Source organism: Jaculus jaculus, chromosome 4, assembly GCF_020740685.1.
Source record: "Jaculus jaculus isolate mJacJac1 chromosome 4, mJacJac1.mat.Y.cur, whole genome shotgun sequence".
Taxonomy (NCBI): Eukaryota; Metazoa; Chordata; class Mammalia; order Rodentia; family Dipodidae; genus Jaculus; species Jaculus jaculus.
In genome coordinates, this window is record NC_059105.1 from 107,369,953 (window position 1) to 107,388,767 (window position 18,815).

The window sequence follows — 18,815 nt, forward strand, 5'->3', positions numbered from 1 at the left end:
GTGGCCTCCACTCTGCAGGCAGTAGGAAGGCATGAGCAAGGAGCCACTAACATCCCAGCAGTTTACTGGTCCTGTAGATCCACCTTCTAATGTTTTGAAACCTTCAGACTGTCACTTGTAAACAATATGCCAAGTAAGCAAGCATTTAAATGTAACTAGGATAATACAAAGTCACCTGTAATTAAATTATTTATGTGTGTGTGTGTGTGCACATATATACACACAGTAATACATGAGTTAGTGAAGAGACACATCCTGAGAAATATCATTTAGGCAGTATTACCATTGTATGAGCATCATAGGGTATATGTACACAAACTGAGATGGTCACTGTGTCACTAGGGCACTATAACCTGTGGAACCACTTGCTTATTTAAAAAGGATAGGCCAATGCTGTGTGACTGTATATTTCCTTGCTAATTTCCCCACTCAAGTTCTCATCCTAAATCAACCCTATATTTTCTGAAAAATGTGTATATATGTATAGTTTATTAGTGGTGTCTAATTAGCTTTGGGTATTGAAAGATTTGTCTTAATGTATTTTCCTATATTATATGCCTTTGCAAAAAAAAAATTTAGTTACGTATTTGCCCTTAGATTCTCATGATGCAGTTTTGAGATTTAACTCTGCTCCTACACGTGGCTATGAGAAAGATGTTGGAAATAAAACCACAGTGCGCATCATTAACTCCCAGGTAAGATGGATGGAGTATTTTCAGTGGTACATTTTTATAGAAAAATCTTTTAACTGAATGAGTGAACAAAAAAATTCTGATTATCCACAACCATGACATTTGCCTATTTATGAGTCTTATAATTGTCAAGAATTAGTGAAGACGATTTATAGATAATGACATTGAAATATGAATATAATGGGAAGAACTATGTAAGTAATAGCAAAATGAATATCAGGGCTGTGGAGATGGCTCAGAATTTAAAGATACTTGATCTCTAAGTCTGCTGGACTGGGTTTAATTCCCTAGTACTCTTGTAAAACTAGATGCACAAACTGGTGAATGTCTCTGCAGTTTACTTGCAGTAGCAAGAGGCCCTGATACACACATGTTTTTTCCCTGTTTCTTTCTCTTTCTTGCAAATAAATAAGTGAAAATATTTTTAAAATAAGTAAAAAACGTAAATTATATTAGGCATAGATGTACAATTTTTATGTTAACATAGTTTTATTATCATATACATAAGCATGCTTCATTTTGACAATAAGAAAGGGCTGTTTAATGCACAGAAATCATGGTGATGTAAATAGATTGCTAAAGGAGATAGAAAGGCAAAGAAAAATTAGAATTTTCAGGGTATCTTTATAAGTTCAGTCTATTATTTGGCAATTTAAAAACTAAAATGACTTGTTTAATAGAAAATGAAAATATCTTCTTCATGTTCTTAATAAGAATGTCTTTTAAATTTATGGTAAAATTATTCTCAAAACAAACTACAACAATTTCTAGTGTTTCAAAAATATGTAAAAACATAAATGATTTATGGCCAGTTGCTTGCAAAACAAATGATTAGCACTCTGTACAGTTCATTGCACCAGGAAGCCTGCAGCAAAGGAAGAAACAATTACCATATTCCTTAATTCATAGATACCATTGACTATAAGACCCACCATTTCTTTCATAGCAGCTTCTCCTAGAAGAGATAAACCCTGCCAAATTAAAATACATGGGTCTGTAACATACATCCTCACTTCAAAACATGAAAATATTATACTTAAAAAGGTCCATCTTAATAATGATGAAAAAATTGCATCATTAAGCTGAGAAATAAATAGTACCAGATGATAATTTTAAAGGTAAATGTCATGTGAAATTGACAAATCAATCCAGAACAATCTACTAGGGCCTTGGAGGAACACTGACCCTTTGTAAATGCCTTCATAACTCAGTTATCAGTTGGCTCTCACCCACTACTGTCCCACATTACATGGCAGATAGTATGAGAGAGGCAAGGTCCTGATTTAGCTGGGTGGTTACATCATTAGTGTCTGAAGTACAAACCATGAAATTTGATACAGTGCCGGTAACAATTAAAGAATTATTATGGGAGTTTTGTTGTCATTGTTTTGTTTTTCTTAAAAATACATTTCCCTACATAGGTTGACGTGCATGCCAGCCTCAATCCCTCCCCCAAAGGAAAATAGAAATCATGAATTATGCTTTGTTTCATCATTTAAATTATGATCTTTAAATATTTTTAAATCTAACTTTGAAAGAGCAAACACTGGTTTTGAAGGGTTTGTTTTTTCTGTAATTTTGCAGATTCTGACAAACCCCAGCCATCATTTTATTGACAGTTCTTTATATAAAGATGTAATCTTGGTGGCTTGGGACCCAGCTCCTTATTCTGCTAATCTTAACCTGGTAAGTATTTGTTGATACCCTTCACCCCAATAGTGAGATGGTGTCCCTTGAGCAGATCAGTATAAAATTTAAGGGGAGGAAACTAACTGCATATGGGTCCTAACTCACCGATGTGTCTGCATTCATTTTGATACCTAGTTAAGGTGGCGTATTCCTATAATGGACTGAAGGAAAAGTGTAGCATGTCTAAATATTCAGAGGGTCACAGTAATATGAAGATTAGGCTACCAATACTGATAATTGTTCCATTATGAGAGGATATTTTGCAAGACCTTTGGAAATCAATTAGAAATAGCTTGCAAGAAAATATAAAGAGCTAGTTGCTATTTAAATAGAGACTATCTATGGCTTTCTTTTCTCCTTGGCTCTTTCTGAATATGTTAAATGTTATAGAATAGAGCTGAAGAAAGTTTGACTAGCTATCAAAATGCAAGTGGTTATATTTAAGACTTTCTGGAAAATTATGACTTTATTAAGTAAACAAATAGCTATGGTTGGCGGGACCTCACATCAAAAGCTAGCAAGCTTAATTTTTAGTAGGGGCTGTGAAGAATGGATGATGTTTAGTCTTCTATGAGATGCTGTTGGCTGCATATGAACCCTTGCCTTGGTTGACAAAAGCCAAGAATTCAACCATCATAAAATGAATGTACAGGACAGATCTTAGCTCCTGCAACATGTCAAACTCCTAGAGAAAAACCCAATACAGAGTGGGGCCCTTCAAAGGAGTGTGGGTCACTATCCTTGAGACCCCAGCTGGATAGTCACCAACATTTTCTTTACCAGAGATGCAAATTAGAATCACCTGCCTTGTGTTTTTAAAAATGTCCCAGACACAGCCCAATTTCCAGAAGTGGAAGGTACAGCCTCAACTCGATACTTGGGAAAGCTCCCTGGTCTAGGATCCAGAATCATTTGAGGTTGGATATTTCTAGATTTCTTCTCACTTTCTCAAGTTCAAGCTCTGGTGACTTTCTTGCTATTTGTGAATTGACTAAACATTTCTTTTGTTGACCTTGATTTTTTTATCAAAGTAGTCAAACCCAGGGCAAAAGTTTTCTACCTGATGGATGTGAACAGGGACAGAATCAAAGTTCAAGTGGCATTGTCCCCTGTGTTGAGGCCTGGGATGAACAAGAGGATGGTAAGGAGGCTGGAGAAGGCCCAAAACCTTCTCCAGACCCATTTTTCTTGCTTCATTGCCAGTACCACCTAATTCAGGGGCCTAATTTATTAACAAGGAGCTAATCTAGCCATTCTCAAATAGCCACAAACTATTTTCATCAGTGTTACTTAGGATATTAATATACACCCATTGTATAACCATAATGTCTACATGGGACTCTCAGAACTTAGTGACCTAAGCCTTTCCCTACATACTTTCCATAAATCTCACATTATGGTACTTCTGAAGACTTTTGTTCTAAACTAAGTGTATTGGCTTTTTCATACAAGATGTGAGCAATAAAATGTAAGTATGCATTCTTTTAAATACTGATAAATTCATATCTGCAAATATCTACCGTCATATCAAGAGACAGGTTAGTGCCCCAACCCAAGAGTCCCTGTGTTAATCTAGTCTGTTCAACCTTGTAGCTCTTCTCCCAGACCTACACTGTGCTTTCTCCCAATGTAAGTGAAATTTGGAAAATGTATTTTGAAATATACTTCTTGAGCTCAAGGAAGAACAAACTGCAGTGGGCAATTCTCCTACCTTAATAAAGTTGCATTAGAATGCAGTGTGCCCTGTGGCATACGTTGTCTATGACTGCTTCCATGCTGCTGTGTTAGACCTGGATAGAGGCCAATGAGACCTCTGACCCAGACAGGTTCAGGTACTCTGATCCTTTGCAGAAAATACTTCTTAATGCCAACCTACCCCATGTGCCTCATTTTGTCATAGGATATGGTATTATTCTTGCTAGCACCAGAATGCTGGTCTCCTCCTTCCTCCAGTCCCAGTCTAGCCTCCCAGCCTCTAAGTCACCCAGACTGTATACTGTTACCTCCTTTTCACAGTGTAATTTTATGTTCTTGATTGCTTTGTTTTGTTTTGTTTCTTGATTTTTAGTGGTACAAGAAGCCAGATTACAACCTTTTCACTCCGTATATTCAACATCGTCAGAGAAACCCAGCACAGCCATTTTACATTCTTCACCCTAAGTTTATATGGCAGCTTTGGGACATCATACAGGAGAACACAAAAGAGAAGATTCAGCCCAACCCACCGTCTTCTGGTTTCATTGGTATGTGTTTGTTGAGCATTGGAATGATGTGTGAATCTGGTATTCAGCAAATGTACGTGCCATCATGGTGTATATCATACAGTGAGAGCAGTGTGGCCAGGCTTTGATACTCAAAGTGTGTGGTTTTGCCCCATTTCTATATCTATGGTTTGCCTTTTCACCCCATTATTTCTTTGATATTAACTCTGAAGGGCAGTATTAAGGCACATTTTACATGTTGCCCCTGGTAATATGAAAGGCTATAGCACATAAAAAAGATACTTATTTTGTTGTAACTTCAATTTCAAGGACTGCATATGGCTCTCCATGTATACAGGGAGATTTGTGGAGATGGCCCTGGTTTGGTTTTAGACTAAGGATGCATAAGTATCCTCTGCTGAGGGTACAGATTTTTGAGAGGGTTTATAATAGTATAACATGAAATATTTTACATAGAATGCTATCAAATACAATATGACTGCATATTATTTTCACTAAGCCCTGATTTCTCTCCCTTTTGCCTTTGACACTGTTTCCAAGTAGCTCTTGCGATTGCAATATTTTTGTCTTGTTTTGTATAATTTCATAGGGTCCTGTTGATATAAGAAAGAAAATATAATCTGGTTTGTCAGTAAATGTTAAACATTCTAGAATCATGCTTAGCATGACAGGATACTATGCAAATCTAATGAAGTCTTTTTTTCAGGCTGAAGAGATGGCTCAGTGGTTAAGGTACTTTCCTGCCAAGCCTATGTCTCATGACTTGCCCTGACTCAAGTTCAATTCCTTAGTACCCACATAAGCCAGATGCACAGCGTGGGGCATATGCCTGGAGTTCATTTGCAGTGGCCAGAAAACCTGTCAGACCCATATTCATTCTCTCTCTCTTTCCCCCCTCCATATAAATAAATAAAATATAAAATCATTTTCATATTGTCATCTTAAATTAGGTAACTGATATTTTATTATTGCAAAAGTATTAAAGCACAATTGGGGGACACTGTTAGATATAATTTATAGCAGAATTGTAGTTTTAAAACCTCAAATTTGATTATTATAGCCAAGGAAAGACATCCACCATGTGCCTTTGTGGAAAGAGCTCAAGCCACATATGGGCAGCTTTCTTTCATTGTTTTTTTAATTGAGAATGTACAGTTTTTAAAGACTCACTGTTGCCTCTATATCTTCTTTAACATGAAGGGGAATTGTAGTTCATTGCCACTGCAAGAAAGTAAGTTGGGGTTATGTAAATTTCAATTTTATTATTCTGTGTACTTGCTTGCTTTGTGACCTTGGACAAGTTGCTAGAACCTTTGACTCAAATATTCTCAGGTAAGAAATAGGAATGATAAGAAAGCCTTTCTAAGGTGAAGTAGCTGGCCAATCTGTAGTTGTTATTTTCTAGTCTTGTATTGTGTGGCATCTGCTTACCACAGGCCACTTAAATTTCAGTTAATCAAATTAAATAGCAAATAATGCCTGTTTCTGAGTCTCACTAGCCTCCTTTCAAGTTCTTAGTTGCCACATACTCTTGGTGACTGCCATGTTAGATATCACCAGTAGGAAGCATCACCATTATCACAGAGTTATGTAAGAGAGCTCTGCTGGGTTTTGTTAATCAAAAAAGACCTAAACACATAAAGTTGATATGAAACAATTAAATTCCCAATAGGCAGGAGATACTTCATAGGTGAAGAGTAATGAAGCAATAGGAGACATGGTCTGGCTTCATTACACTTACTCATTGTCCTTGAGCCTTGCCATAGTTAACAGTGAGACTCTCACCAACGATACGGTATACAGACAACCTGGCAATAGAGGTACTTTTTGCCAGCACACTGAGCACTGTCATACTGTTGTAGTCTTTTTACCTCTCCTTTGATATAGATCAGAAACAGACGAAGAGCCTGAAACTGTTATATCATTTCTCTGATGTGCTTAGATAGCTGTGGAGAGATGTCAACCACATCTCAATCTGCCTGCCATAAGAACTTTTGTAAAATCAATGAGTTTTTTTTCCTGTTATCAAAAAACTGTTCTCCAAATACCCCCTTTTATGTTTTAAATTCCTGTTGAAAAGTATTGACTTGTTTACTCAGTATCTGTCAACTCCAAGTTCTGTTGACTCTAACATCAGCTCTAGACAGAAGAACCTAGCACAGATGTGTTAATGAGGATTAGAATATCTCAGGTTTCATTGCATCACTGGGCCTTGGTAGCTGGCAAGAAGGTACCCATGCAGAGAAAACCCCACAGAGTGTCCATTTGATCTCTTTCTGTGCTCATCTGCCCAGGGCTGTGCTGAGTGAAGCAGTAGAAATCACTTTCTTGGCTAACAGCACTCATTTATTTGTGAAAATTAGTCTCACATGTGATTACTTATACTTCAAAACCCACTACCTATATTTCTTATATATGTTCAGTTTATGTATAAAATACTATGATTCTAAAAGCTGACTATCTTAATATGTAAACATATTTCTGTGTATGGAAAAGGATCCCATGATGGGGGCTGGAACAAGTTAGATTCCCTGGGAGTTATTCCTAAACCCCATAAATGTCACACTCTTAGTGCTATTCAAAGGCCTGTGTTTGGGCCCTCATCACATGAGAGAGGTACTGAGCAAAGAAAGGGAGACCCATTCATCAAATGATACTGGTTGAGCACCTCCTGTGTTCCAGGCATGGCACTATGTTGCAAGTGTTGTAAAAACCAAGGGTCCTATCCTGCTTGTAGTGCAGTGGAGTGAGTTAGAGGACATATACATTTTTATAAATTGTGAGAATCTTAGAATTTTTATACCTAAAAGAGGCACTTAAACAAATCCCCCACAGATATTAAGGAATGACCACATTTGGTAATGAATGTCTGTTTTCATTAGTGTTTCTCAATGTGTGATATGCCTCCCATCACCCATAAGGTTCCTGTATTAGTAATCATTACTGGATATCAAAAGATAAATACTTAGAAGAACAATCAGCATGCTTTACCTAATAGAGTTTGTGTAGGTCAGTAAATCTGGGGACAGAATGGTATGATATTCTCCTCACAGACTCTCGTGAGGCTGCAGTCACCCGTCTTCACTAGGCTTCTGCATCAACTCACTCACATGGCTGCTGGAAAGAGGTCTCGGGGCTTCATTCCACAGAGCAGCTTGGACATCCTCTTAACATGGAAGCTATTGTCCTAGGCGCAGGGGATACAAGATAGCCATGCTATATTTATAATGCCATAAGCTATCATATTTACTGTATTCTCTTTGTTATATAGATGGGAGATACCACAGGTGTTGTGAGAGCAAGCTACACAGAGGCATAACTAGCAGGGAGGGACTATTGGGAGCCAGCTTTGAGGGTAGTTTTCATAGCTTTACAAACCAGATTACTAGGGCAGCCACTAGAGATTGTCAGTAGATGGAGATGGTAAGGATTTTAATTTCAAAATAATTCTTAAGTGGTGTCATGCTAGTCCTGGAACTCAAATTTAAGAACCAATTCTTGGCATTTTAGAAAGAATCTCTAATGTTCCATATAGGGCTGAGAACTGAATATTCACATATTTTCAGAACTTTGACAAGTTACAAGACTCTGCACTTGCTGTCAACCACTGCATAAAGAAGTGCCTCTGACCAGTGCTAAGAGAAGCATTGATCTCTGGGTATAAATACACTTTTTAGAAGGCAGGTCCTTTTAGCAAGACAACAGTAATAAGCTGCCCCTAAGGTCTGTGGCATCCACAGCCATGGGTTTTTTAACAAGGTTTAATGTTCTAAATATGACTTCTCTATTGTGGAACAGGCCTAAAATTCAATCAGAAAGCATTTGGTTAACTCTAGAATACTCATGCCATTTTTCACCAGTAGGCTTATCTTGCCTGAATATTGGTATTGTAATACACAGGATCCATAGCTGGATAAGACCATTGGTGAATTTTTTCCACCAGCAGCCTGCCTAACACTTTCTGGAACTATGAATACTAGTCACTAGGGAGGAAACTTTCATTTGAATTCAAGATTGATTTCTCTGTGTTCTGTAACCATTGTGTAAGGTTTCTTAAGCAATAAGGACTTATGGGTAGTAGTCTTTGTTGTTTTAGGGGCCACTGGAGCCTCCCTAACCCTAACTATAACCTTGGCACTAGGATTTTTGTTAAATAGCATGTGGCTTCAGGGAGTACCATTATCCATCCATGCTTGGTACCTATGTGCAAACACTTTTTAAATGGTTTTATTTATTTACTTGTGAGAGAAAGGGAGAAAGAGGGAAAAGTAGAGTATGGATGCACCAGGACCTCTTGCCACAGCAAACAAACTCCATGTGCATATATGACTTTGTGCATCAGCTTTCGGTGGATACTGGAAAATTGAACCCTGGACCAGTAGGCTTTGTAAGCAAGTGCCTTTAACCACTGATCAATTTCCCCAGCTCCAAACATTTTTTACTAATTGTACATTTTTTTCAGTTAGCTTACAGAGTAGGTTTCTTAGGGCTTTTTTCATGCATCCTTAGTTTTGGATAATCCTCCCATTCACACTGTCCTCTTTCCTACTCAAACAATTCCCACTGAAAACTTTTCCACCTTTAGTACTGGCAGCTTCTATTTTCATATCTCATATGTTCTGTAGCCCTTCCCTCTTTAACCTCTTTCCACATCCTCTCAAAGTCATTTTTAGCTCCATGGCCTCTAAAGAACTCATTCCATCTTAAACACACATATCTAAAATTTCAAAACTGTATTCCACACATTGCAACACACACACACACACACACACACACACACACACACACACACACTACATATACATCATAAAATCTTTTTATACATTTTAAACATCAGCTCAGCTCTGGATTCCAAATTAGGAACTCTACCTACAAAATATTTTGAAAAGTTACTGAAATCAAGAATACTAATTGAATTAAAATATGAAGACTTAACTTAAAATTGCCATGCATGGTGGTGCACACCTTTAATCCCAGCACTGGGGTGGCGGAGGTAGGAGGATCACCATGAGTTCAAGGCCACCCCAAGACTACATAGTGAATTCCAGGTCAGCCTGGGCTAGAGTGAAACACTACCTCAAAAAACAAAACAAGACAAAATTGTACATGAATTACTTATAATTCATATTACTTTTAAAGCTTTTCAAAATAACACTTTATATACTTTAATGTGATGACCACTTCATTACTTGAGAATCCATAAGATCTTACTTTAAAAATTCAATTTCAATAGTATGTAAGTCTGAGGAGGACTGGAGATGTTATTTATCCTATTATAAATGGGGGGCATTACTTTAACCAAATATTAAAGAAAAGAACATTATTCACTTTATTAGTGTTGCTTGGCAAATTTTTTTTTTTGTCACAATGTCTAGATCTGTAGCCCAGACTGGCCTCAAATTTGTGATTGCTTGTGTGCTAAGATTTCAGGTGTATGCTGTCACACTCAGCTTAACAACTTTTATTTTGAAAAATAAGATGCAAATTTTAGCATTCTATAAAAAAAGAAAAATAAATCTATTAGCTAAATGTTCGAACATGTTTTAATTAACAAATAAACCTCCCCCAAGTTTTCTAGCTTCTAATAATTTCCATGTTGATTTTGTTTTATACATTTACAAGTCTTGGCCACATCCAGGGTTAACTGTTGGTACGATGCACATGCTCCCTCAGAGTGAACTGCTACAGACCAGGCACATAATAAATGTTTGCCAAGTGTAAGTAAACCAGTAAGTGATCACTCATCTTATGGTCCCGCTGGTCCCTCACCTTCTTTGTAACTGTTGTCACTTCCTCACCTATCACCTTGTACAGTGAGGTTAAGACCTTGAGCTTTGCAGAGAACAGAATAAAATCAGTGCTCACCATTCAACTAGAGGTATGGGTCAGGACAAATTTATTTGTTATCTTTAAACTCCAATGTTTTGATCAGTTAAAGTTGCTAATAGTCTTTATAAGAGTCTAAGGATATACTACTACATACTACATATTTATTTATTTATTTATTTTTATTTTTGAGAGATAGAAATAGGCAAAGACAGATAGAGACAAATACACACACATGAACACACACAGAGAGAGAGATAGAGAGAGAGACAGAGAATGGGTGTACCAGGACCTCTAGCCTTGTGCATCTGGCTTATTTTGGTATTGGGGGATTGAACCTGGATCCTTAGGCTTCAGTAAGCTCTAATCACTAATCTCTCCAGCCCTACAAATTTATTTTAAATGTGATATATAAATTTTTCTTTCCATTCAACTATTTCTCTAAGGTAAATTTGAAGCCTCACTAGTGTGCTGGAGTTCAGGGTGTATTTTCATGACTGTAAAGGCTGGAATTTTCCCCAACAATTGTCTGATTATGTTTCAAATTAAAGTCAACATATTTCCTCACAGTTCCTGGTATGAAGTATACTAGAAGGGTACAGTGGACATGTGCTATATGTAATATACTTTTCAAAAAGCACAATAAAGAAGTCCTTTCTCATTGCTATAATAAAATGCCAACAAAAGTACCTTAAGGAGGAAGATTTCAGCCTATAGTTTGAAAGGACACAGTCCATCATTGCAAGGAAGGCATGACAGTAGGAGTAAGAGGTGGCTGGTCAGTTAACAGTGAGGAAAGAAGCACTTTTTTAAAAATTTATTCTTTGACCCCACCCCATGAATAGTAATGCTCAAAATTGGGGTGGGCCTTCCCACCTTAATTAAGCTAGAATATCTAGAAAATCCTTCACAAACATGATCGGTGATTTGTCTTTGGGTGATTCTAGATCCAGTCAAATCAACAATAGAGAATAACTGCCACAAATCTATCTGTTGTCAGGTTGACATCCAAATAAATAACTCTAAGCCATTGTTTTCTCTCCCCTGTCCCCAATGACTCATGGCTAGCTTAAAATACATTCAGTTTAACTTTGAAAGTTCCAATAATCTTTAACAGACTCAATGCATTTCAGAAGTATAAGTACAGAAACTGTTCTGAGACATAGACAGTCTCTTAACTGTGAGCTCCTAAAACATCAAAAATAAGTTACATACTTCCAATATATATAATAGTACAGAGTAAGCATTTCCATTGAAAAGGGAGGCAGTGGGCTAGAACAAGGAAAGATTCAACCAAAGCAGCATTGAAACCCAACAGGACAAGCACCAAAGCTTGAGCTTCATGTACAGCATCTGGGGCTCATGGGGGAATCATCTGGGCTGCAAAGGGTCTAGGTAGCCATGCCCTTCCAGTTCTGATACTTGCGGTACACATAGTCTCCTCCTTAGGGCTGAAGGTGTCCCATGGCTCTGGCATCTCCTGTATTTAGAGTTCTTCATTCCAACTTAGGCTTCACTTTCACAGCTTCTCATAGTGGTCTCTAACAGCCTTTTGGTAGGAACTCTTACCATGTTACACATTGCTTGGCCTTAGCAGCTTTGGGAACCATGGTTTGAGACCCCATACCCTCTCAATCCTGCATCTTTCATGGCTGCAAAACCAGTGCAACATGAACCGTGCTGCTAGGTTCTACTGCCATTGCAGGGTGAAGTGTTCCACTTTTGACCACAGCTCCCTTACCTTTGTGTGCTTCATAGGTGGCTGCTTTTATTCAATTTTTTTTTTCATTTTTGTACTCAGTGAATATAGTCAAGTTGGTACCATTGTTAGTCTCTTCCCTGCCCCCCCCCCCTCCACAGGAACCCTCCTTGTTGGGGTGTGTGGGTTGTGCGTTATAGGGTTAGCCATCAGTTTCGGGTAGGATGAAATGTCTCTGCATATCATGATCAAGCAAGAAACCCCTTCGTTTCATTCTCAGTTTAGACGTTTTTCTTTTAAGTGAGTTTTTCCAAGTTAGGATCTTCAGTGAAAAGAATAGTATTTCTGTAAGACTGTCAAGCTCTTTAATAATTGTAAGGATTTTGCTGTCTGTACACTCCTTACCTGGAACTTCAACCTTGCTGATGCACTTTTCTTTGCCAAATGACATTTTGCGTGTCTTTTACTTTCACATATTTTTCATTTTTGATATCTTATTGTAGATCTGTAAAAGAGCTATGAGAAATGGTCATACCACAGACTGAATGTTATCATTTCTTGAAATTTCCCCCACAAAGAAATTAGTCTATAATTTTCAACTCAACCTCACTCAAGTTCGCAGGACATGCATGGAATGCTCCTATATTCTTTGCTAGAGTATCACGCAGATGGCCTCTAGCCCAATTCCTGACAGAGTCCTTACTTACCTCTGAAATATTATGAGTCAGGCCTTTACTTTCCACATTTCTCGAATCCACCTGGTCTTCCACATCCCCACCATAATGGTCCATTAAGCTCTGCTTTAGATTGTATAGATTTCCTAGACCAAAGTTCAGAATTGTTGCACATGCTTCCCTCAGACCATTTCAAAAGTAAGTTATAATCCTTTTTATTTTCCATTTTCCATTGTATTTTGGGATCTATTTTTCCAAAATTGTCATTCAAACTCAGAACATTAACACAAAATTATACAGTACTTATATCCCTTTTTTGTGATCACGTGAAATGTTATAGCTTTTTGCTTTTTTCTATAATGAATCAAATGACATAATATAAAATTTGACCTTCAGCTAGCATTATTGCACCATGTTATTTTGTTTATTGTGGTACATAATTTTTGACTTATTTCATGAGTTTCAAATTTCTAACATCTTTTAATTGCAGATTCATTCTGGAAAAATCACTTTAAAAATAATCTATTCTCTTAAAGAAATCTGAAGTGTAGTACCCATAGTTTTCTATTTTGTGATCAAATTCATGGGAAATTCCATAAAATACTGGCAACATTCCCACTAGCCTGGCACATTTCAATGCCCCAAGCATTTTCACCCTTACAAAAGTGTTTCCTTTCATTCCATTGGGCAGCCTCAGGACTTTCTAACTTGCTTCACTTGATAATTTGCTTATTAAAGGTGACTTAAGCTGATATTTTCCACTGTTACTTAAATTTTGTTCTGTTTTATATCACTAGCTAATTTTCCTAATCGATGTTTTCATCAAGGGGAAATTTCTGTAATTCTTCATGATTTGTGATATAATTTTAAATATTCTGCTAAGTGAAAAGCAGCATAGTTCTGGTGGGATCATAATTCAGTTAAGTGACTGCTCTCTGTTAGACTCTGACAGTGCATTAGAAGCATCTGTACATGTTGGCAGGGTGTTGCAGCTGGCTCCTTATTCACTCACATCATGAGGTAATCTGAAGATAGGTTCATGTTGACCTCTTACTGAGGTTTCAGAGCAAATAAGTATGGATCCATCTGCTTATTATGCTGAGTCTTATAATATAACATGTAATTATCACCAAATGAGAAAGTTTTAGTTGGTTTGGTAGTTACTTTGCCTCCTCATAAAATACTTGAAAAACATAGTCTTATAAATGAATGACTCTTAAGTAATAATTAGCCAAAAAATAATACTTTTTCCCTTACATGGATTCATCTATAAAACTTGACCAGGTAAAAAGCAAGATGTGAATTGAATTCTGTTTAATGGCCAGATGTCTATTTGAGTGCTTGGGAAAATACATCAAAAAGTGTTTAAGGGCTGGAGAGATGGGTTAGCAGTTAAGCGCTTGCCTGTGAAGCCTAAGGACCCTGGTTTGAGGCTTGATTCCCCAGGATCCATGTTAGCCAAATGCACAAGGGGACGCACACATCTGGAGTTCCTTTTCAGTGGCTGGAGGCCCTGGCGCGCCCATTCTCTCTCTCTATCTATCTGCCTCTTTCTCTCTCTGTCTGTCACTTTCAAATAAATAAATAAATAAAATAATTTTTAAAAAGTGTTTAACTGGGGTAGAGAGGGCTTATAGGTTAAGCCACTTGCTTGCAAAGCCAAAGGACCCAGGTTTGATTTTCCAGAATGCATGTAAACCAGAAGATGGTGCATGCATCTGGGATTTGTTTGCAATGGCTGAAGGCCCGGACATGCCCAATCTCTCTCTCTTTCTCTTACATAAATAAATAAATAAATAAATAAATAAATAAATAAATAAATAAATAAATAAATGTGTTTAAATGTTCATCACCCATTCAAAAAGTATAACACAGTGTTGAAAGCAGTAAAACTTTTGCTAGTTTTAAAAACAGTTCACTTTTGGTACTTAACAAACAAATGGTTTTACATAAAAGTTTCTTAAGTGATTTTGTAAAAGTTGCTAATGAATTGTATATAATTAAGTAATTGTATTTTTCTTGCATTTTAGGCAATCCTTTGTAGGTGTAGGAAAGGAAAGGAAAAAAGAAATCAATAACATTTTTAGCATAACCAGATGTGAATTCACCCTGTGTCAGTCTGGCATGGGGAAAAAGGTTGTGAAGTAACATGATATTTTGAACTTAGGCATATGTGGATCCATGTAGAAGAGATTTTACACAGCAGGCTTTCCTGTTTATCCTTGGCTCTGCTTGTTAGGTTGGTCCTTGTCTAACAGCTAGGAACTTAGGTTTGGAGCAAGTTTCTACCCACCAGTCCAATAAATGTGGTTCACTGGGCCTGCGCTATTTATGTACAACTTCTGTTGTTCTTTTTAAGAGTCTGAAATTTTGGACGATGATAAGCAGAGACCTGCTGAACCCTAGTTTCCAACAGTTTCCTTACTTGACATTTCTTATGCAGAATTTTCTTAGTCACTGTGGACTGATATAATAGAAAACACAGCGCAGGTAGCTTAAGCAAAAGAAACTGTATCTCCTAAAGTTCTGGAGTACAAAAACCAAAGATCAGGGTACTGGCTAGTTTAGTTTCTGGTGAGAGCTCCCTTCCTGCGTCTTGATGTGCAATCATTTGACATGGAGAGATCCTCTCTGCTCCTCCTCTTAAACGGCAGTAGTGCCATTCATGAAGGCTTCACCTTCACCCTACTCATCTTCCAAAGGCCCCACCTCCCACACTGCCAAACTGAGGATTTGAATCTCAACATATGAACCTCATGCGGTCACATTCAGTTCACAGCAGATGTCACAACTCATTGCCAGAGAATTTAAGAGCATCCTGTGTGATCTCCTAGAAGAAGGCTCTAGAAGCTTGTACCCAACTTTGCATATTTGTGAATATTACTTTGTACCCCTTGCCATAATAAAAGCAAGTGTAGCTGTGAATATAGTTGTGTGCTAGATCCTACAGGGCCCCTGGCAAGTCTTCAGGGGCAGGACTACCACTGGACCCTATTGGTGGTAAGCCAGAACATTTGAGAACCATGTACTGTTAGCATTAATGTCATTTGTATGTGCTGAGGTTGACCATCACAACACATTCTAGGAGATGTACTGTTAGGAGTTATAACTATTTTCCTCAGCATGACATTAGAACTAGCTCTTCAAGTAATCTGAAGAATGACCTTTCCCCATCATTACCTGTGAGGTGAGTTTAGTTTATTTAAGGACATTTTTCTAAATCCCTAGTGATTTACATTGTACCTAGCTCCATAAGCTTTGACGTTAATTGAAGAGGCTGCCATCTGTACCCAAAGATTTCATTCTTCCCCAATCTTGTCCAGCCTCCCTGATATGCCCATTGCCATGTGCCCAGTTCCCCGTACACATACTCCAAACATCAGTGTCTACCTGGCTCCTTCTGAAAAGTGGAAATAAATGTATTCTTTATGGCCTTCTATATTGCTTCTATGTACTGTCAGCTGCTCTTTGGAAAACTTATGTGGATTTAAACGCATTTAATAATGCTTTTCAGGATTTATCAAATGACAGAGTCTACATCTAAATGTACATTTAAGTAACCTTAAGAAAACTAAAAGACAAAGCATATACCTGCCAAATGAATTGCTTGTGCTGATTTCTAAAAGTTAAAATATTATAGAATAATCTCCCTTAGCAACATCGATATCCCAGCATACCCTTCACATGTACCAGTGAGCTACGAATTAGTTATGATCTTCTCTTTAAAAGGGTCTCTATACCAGTTTCACTGTCTTTAATCCAATGATGGCCATTTAAACTTCTGGTTAGATTATACTATTGCCTAAATTTTTAGCATGCTTTGGGATAAAGTTCATAGTTCCAGGAGTCCACTGGTTCACATGGGAATACAAAATGAGATGGGAAAGCATTCTTTTAAAAAATATTTTATTTATTTATTTATTTAACAGAGAGAGAGAGAATGGGTGAGTCAGGGCTTCTAGCAACTGAAATGAATTCAAGATGCATGCTGTCCCTTTTACATCTGGTTTATGTGGGTACTGGGGAATCAAACCTGGGTCTTTTGCCTTTGAAGGCAAGTGCTTTAACCACTAAGCAATCTCTCCAGTGGAGGAGCATTCTTACTAAACTTCTGTTGGATAAGCAAAAGTCAGAAAGAATTATTCAGGTAACTAAGGACAAACACAGTCTTATAACTTCTATTTTCTTAGCTTGGGCTGCTGTGAGAAAAAAAAACTGACATATATCTATGTTTCTAAGGCTCTTAAAATTATTTTCATATACAAGGAACTTACATAAGATAATACTAAAACTTTTTATTTACTATATTGAAAGTATAAGTTTTTTACTAAGACTTAAGACAATATACATTATATGTAGATTTAGATGAGGTACAGATAGAGATATCAGAGGCCTGAATTAAAATGTAGCAATTAAACATAAGCAAGAGTAAGATTTTTTCTTCAGAAACATCTCTAGAAAAATATCACATTCAAGTCTTTTATAGTTGTTCAAGACTACAACAACAAGGACATTTATAGAGACTACCTGAGGTTGTTCTTACTTAGACATGGGTATCTGTTTAATTCTAGTTTATTTGACACCAGATAGGGTGTTCTCTCTCTCTCTCTCTCTCTCAATCTCTCTTTGTGTCTGACAGAGAGAGAGAGAGGGAAGGAGAGACCAGAGACCCTTCATAACCATTTTATAAGGCTTTTCTGTGTTGTAGCAGCCCATGCCTAAAAGAGTATGATCAGAAGACCCACACTGACTAAGGATTATCTGTTCATGACTAAACTAGATTATTGTAGACATTGAAACTATTTAGAAACTTATATGGAAATTTGACACATATTATCCCAGACAGATGGCCATTCTCTACTAATTCATCTTCATTGTATTTACAAAAGTATTTTTCTATGATTGGCCACAGTTTGTATAAAATGATTCTTCACTGCAGATAGTTTAAGAATGCTTATTTAAATTTAAGATTTATAGTCCCCAACACAAACAATGGACTCCAAATCTTGTGATGAAGAAAAACCCCAGCATCCTGTATCTTATCAAGCTGTCTGGGTAATTCTTTCATATTGCTATCATTTTGGGAACTACTCCTGTACTGGCTAACTTCATGGCTTTAGAAAGCCTTCCATTTAATAGCCAAAGATATAAATGTTGCAATTGAAACACAATTAACTCTTGTCCCCATGGATGTAGTTGCATTATTGGTTCATAGAAACACTTATGCAACAGAGATCTATGGGTGGTTATGATTCTACTACTAGATTAAAATATGTCTTTAGGGGAACCAGGCATGGTGGCGCATGCCTTTACTCCCAGCACTTGGGAGGCAGTGGTAGGAGGATAGCCATGATTTCAAGGTCACCCTGAGACCACATCGTGAATTCCAGGTCAGCCTGAGCTAGAGTGAGACCCTACCTCAAAAAAATAAAAAATTAAAAAAAGATGTCTTTGGTGCTGGAGGGTTGGCTTAGCAGTTAAGGCTTTTGCCTGTTAAGCAAAAGGACTCAGGTTAGATTCCCTAGGACCCACATATGACAGATGCACAAGGTGGCACATACATCTAGAGTTTGTTTATAGTGGATAAAAGCCCTGGCACACCCACATTCTCTCTCTCTCTCTCTCATATCAAATAAAATAATTTTTTTGAAGATTAAAAAGTATCTTTGCATGAAAGATACTTTTATTTTTTATTGTTTTTATTTTTTATTAATTAGCTTTGCATTCAGCAAATACAGTCTGTTTGGTACCATTATTAGGCTCATCTGTGACCTACCCCTCCTCTTGGCCCCTCCTTGTTGAGGTATATGGGTCATGCATTGTGGAGTTAGCCCATAGTTATGGGTAGGATAAATGTCTCTGCATATCATGACCAAACACGTGGCGCTGACATTCTTTCCGTCCCATCCTCTGCAAAATTTCCCTGAGCCATGTTGGGTTCATTTTTGGTCTGCTTCAGTGATGAGGTATTGGGGGCCTCTGGGTCTCTGGAAATATGATTTGGTAGGAGTAG

At 37.4% G+C, this 18,815-nt stretch overlaps 1 protein-coding gene across 5 annotated transcripts in view; it reads left to right on the forward strand.

The window, feature by feature from the left end:
* Positions 1–18,815, forward strand: part of St6gal2 (ST6 beta-galactoside alpha-2,6-sialyltransferase 2) — a 79,202-nt gene that overhangs the window by 53,213 nt on the left and 7,174 nt on the right. For all 5 annotated transcript variants that reach the window (XM_004651797.3, XM_045147382.1, XM_045147384.1 and 2 more), the window contains 3 exons: positions 598–695; positions 2,277–2,378; positions 4,450–4,624. In XM_004651797.3, the coding sequence (XP_004651854.1) occupies positions 598–695; positions 2,277–2,378; positions 4,450–4,624 (375 nt within the window). The remainder of the gene's footprint in view (positions 1–597; positions 696–2,276; positions 2,379–4,449; positions 4,625–18,815) is intronic.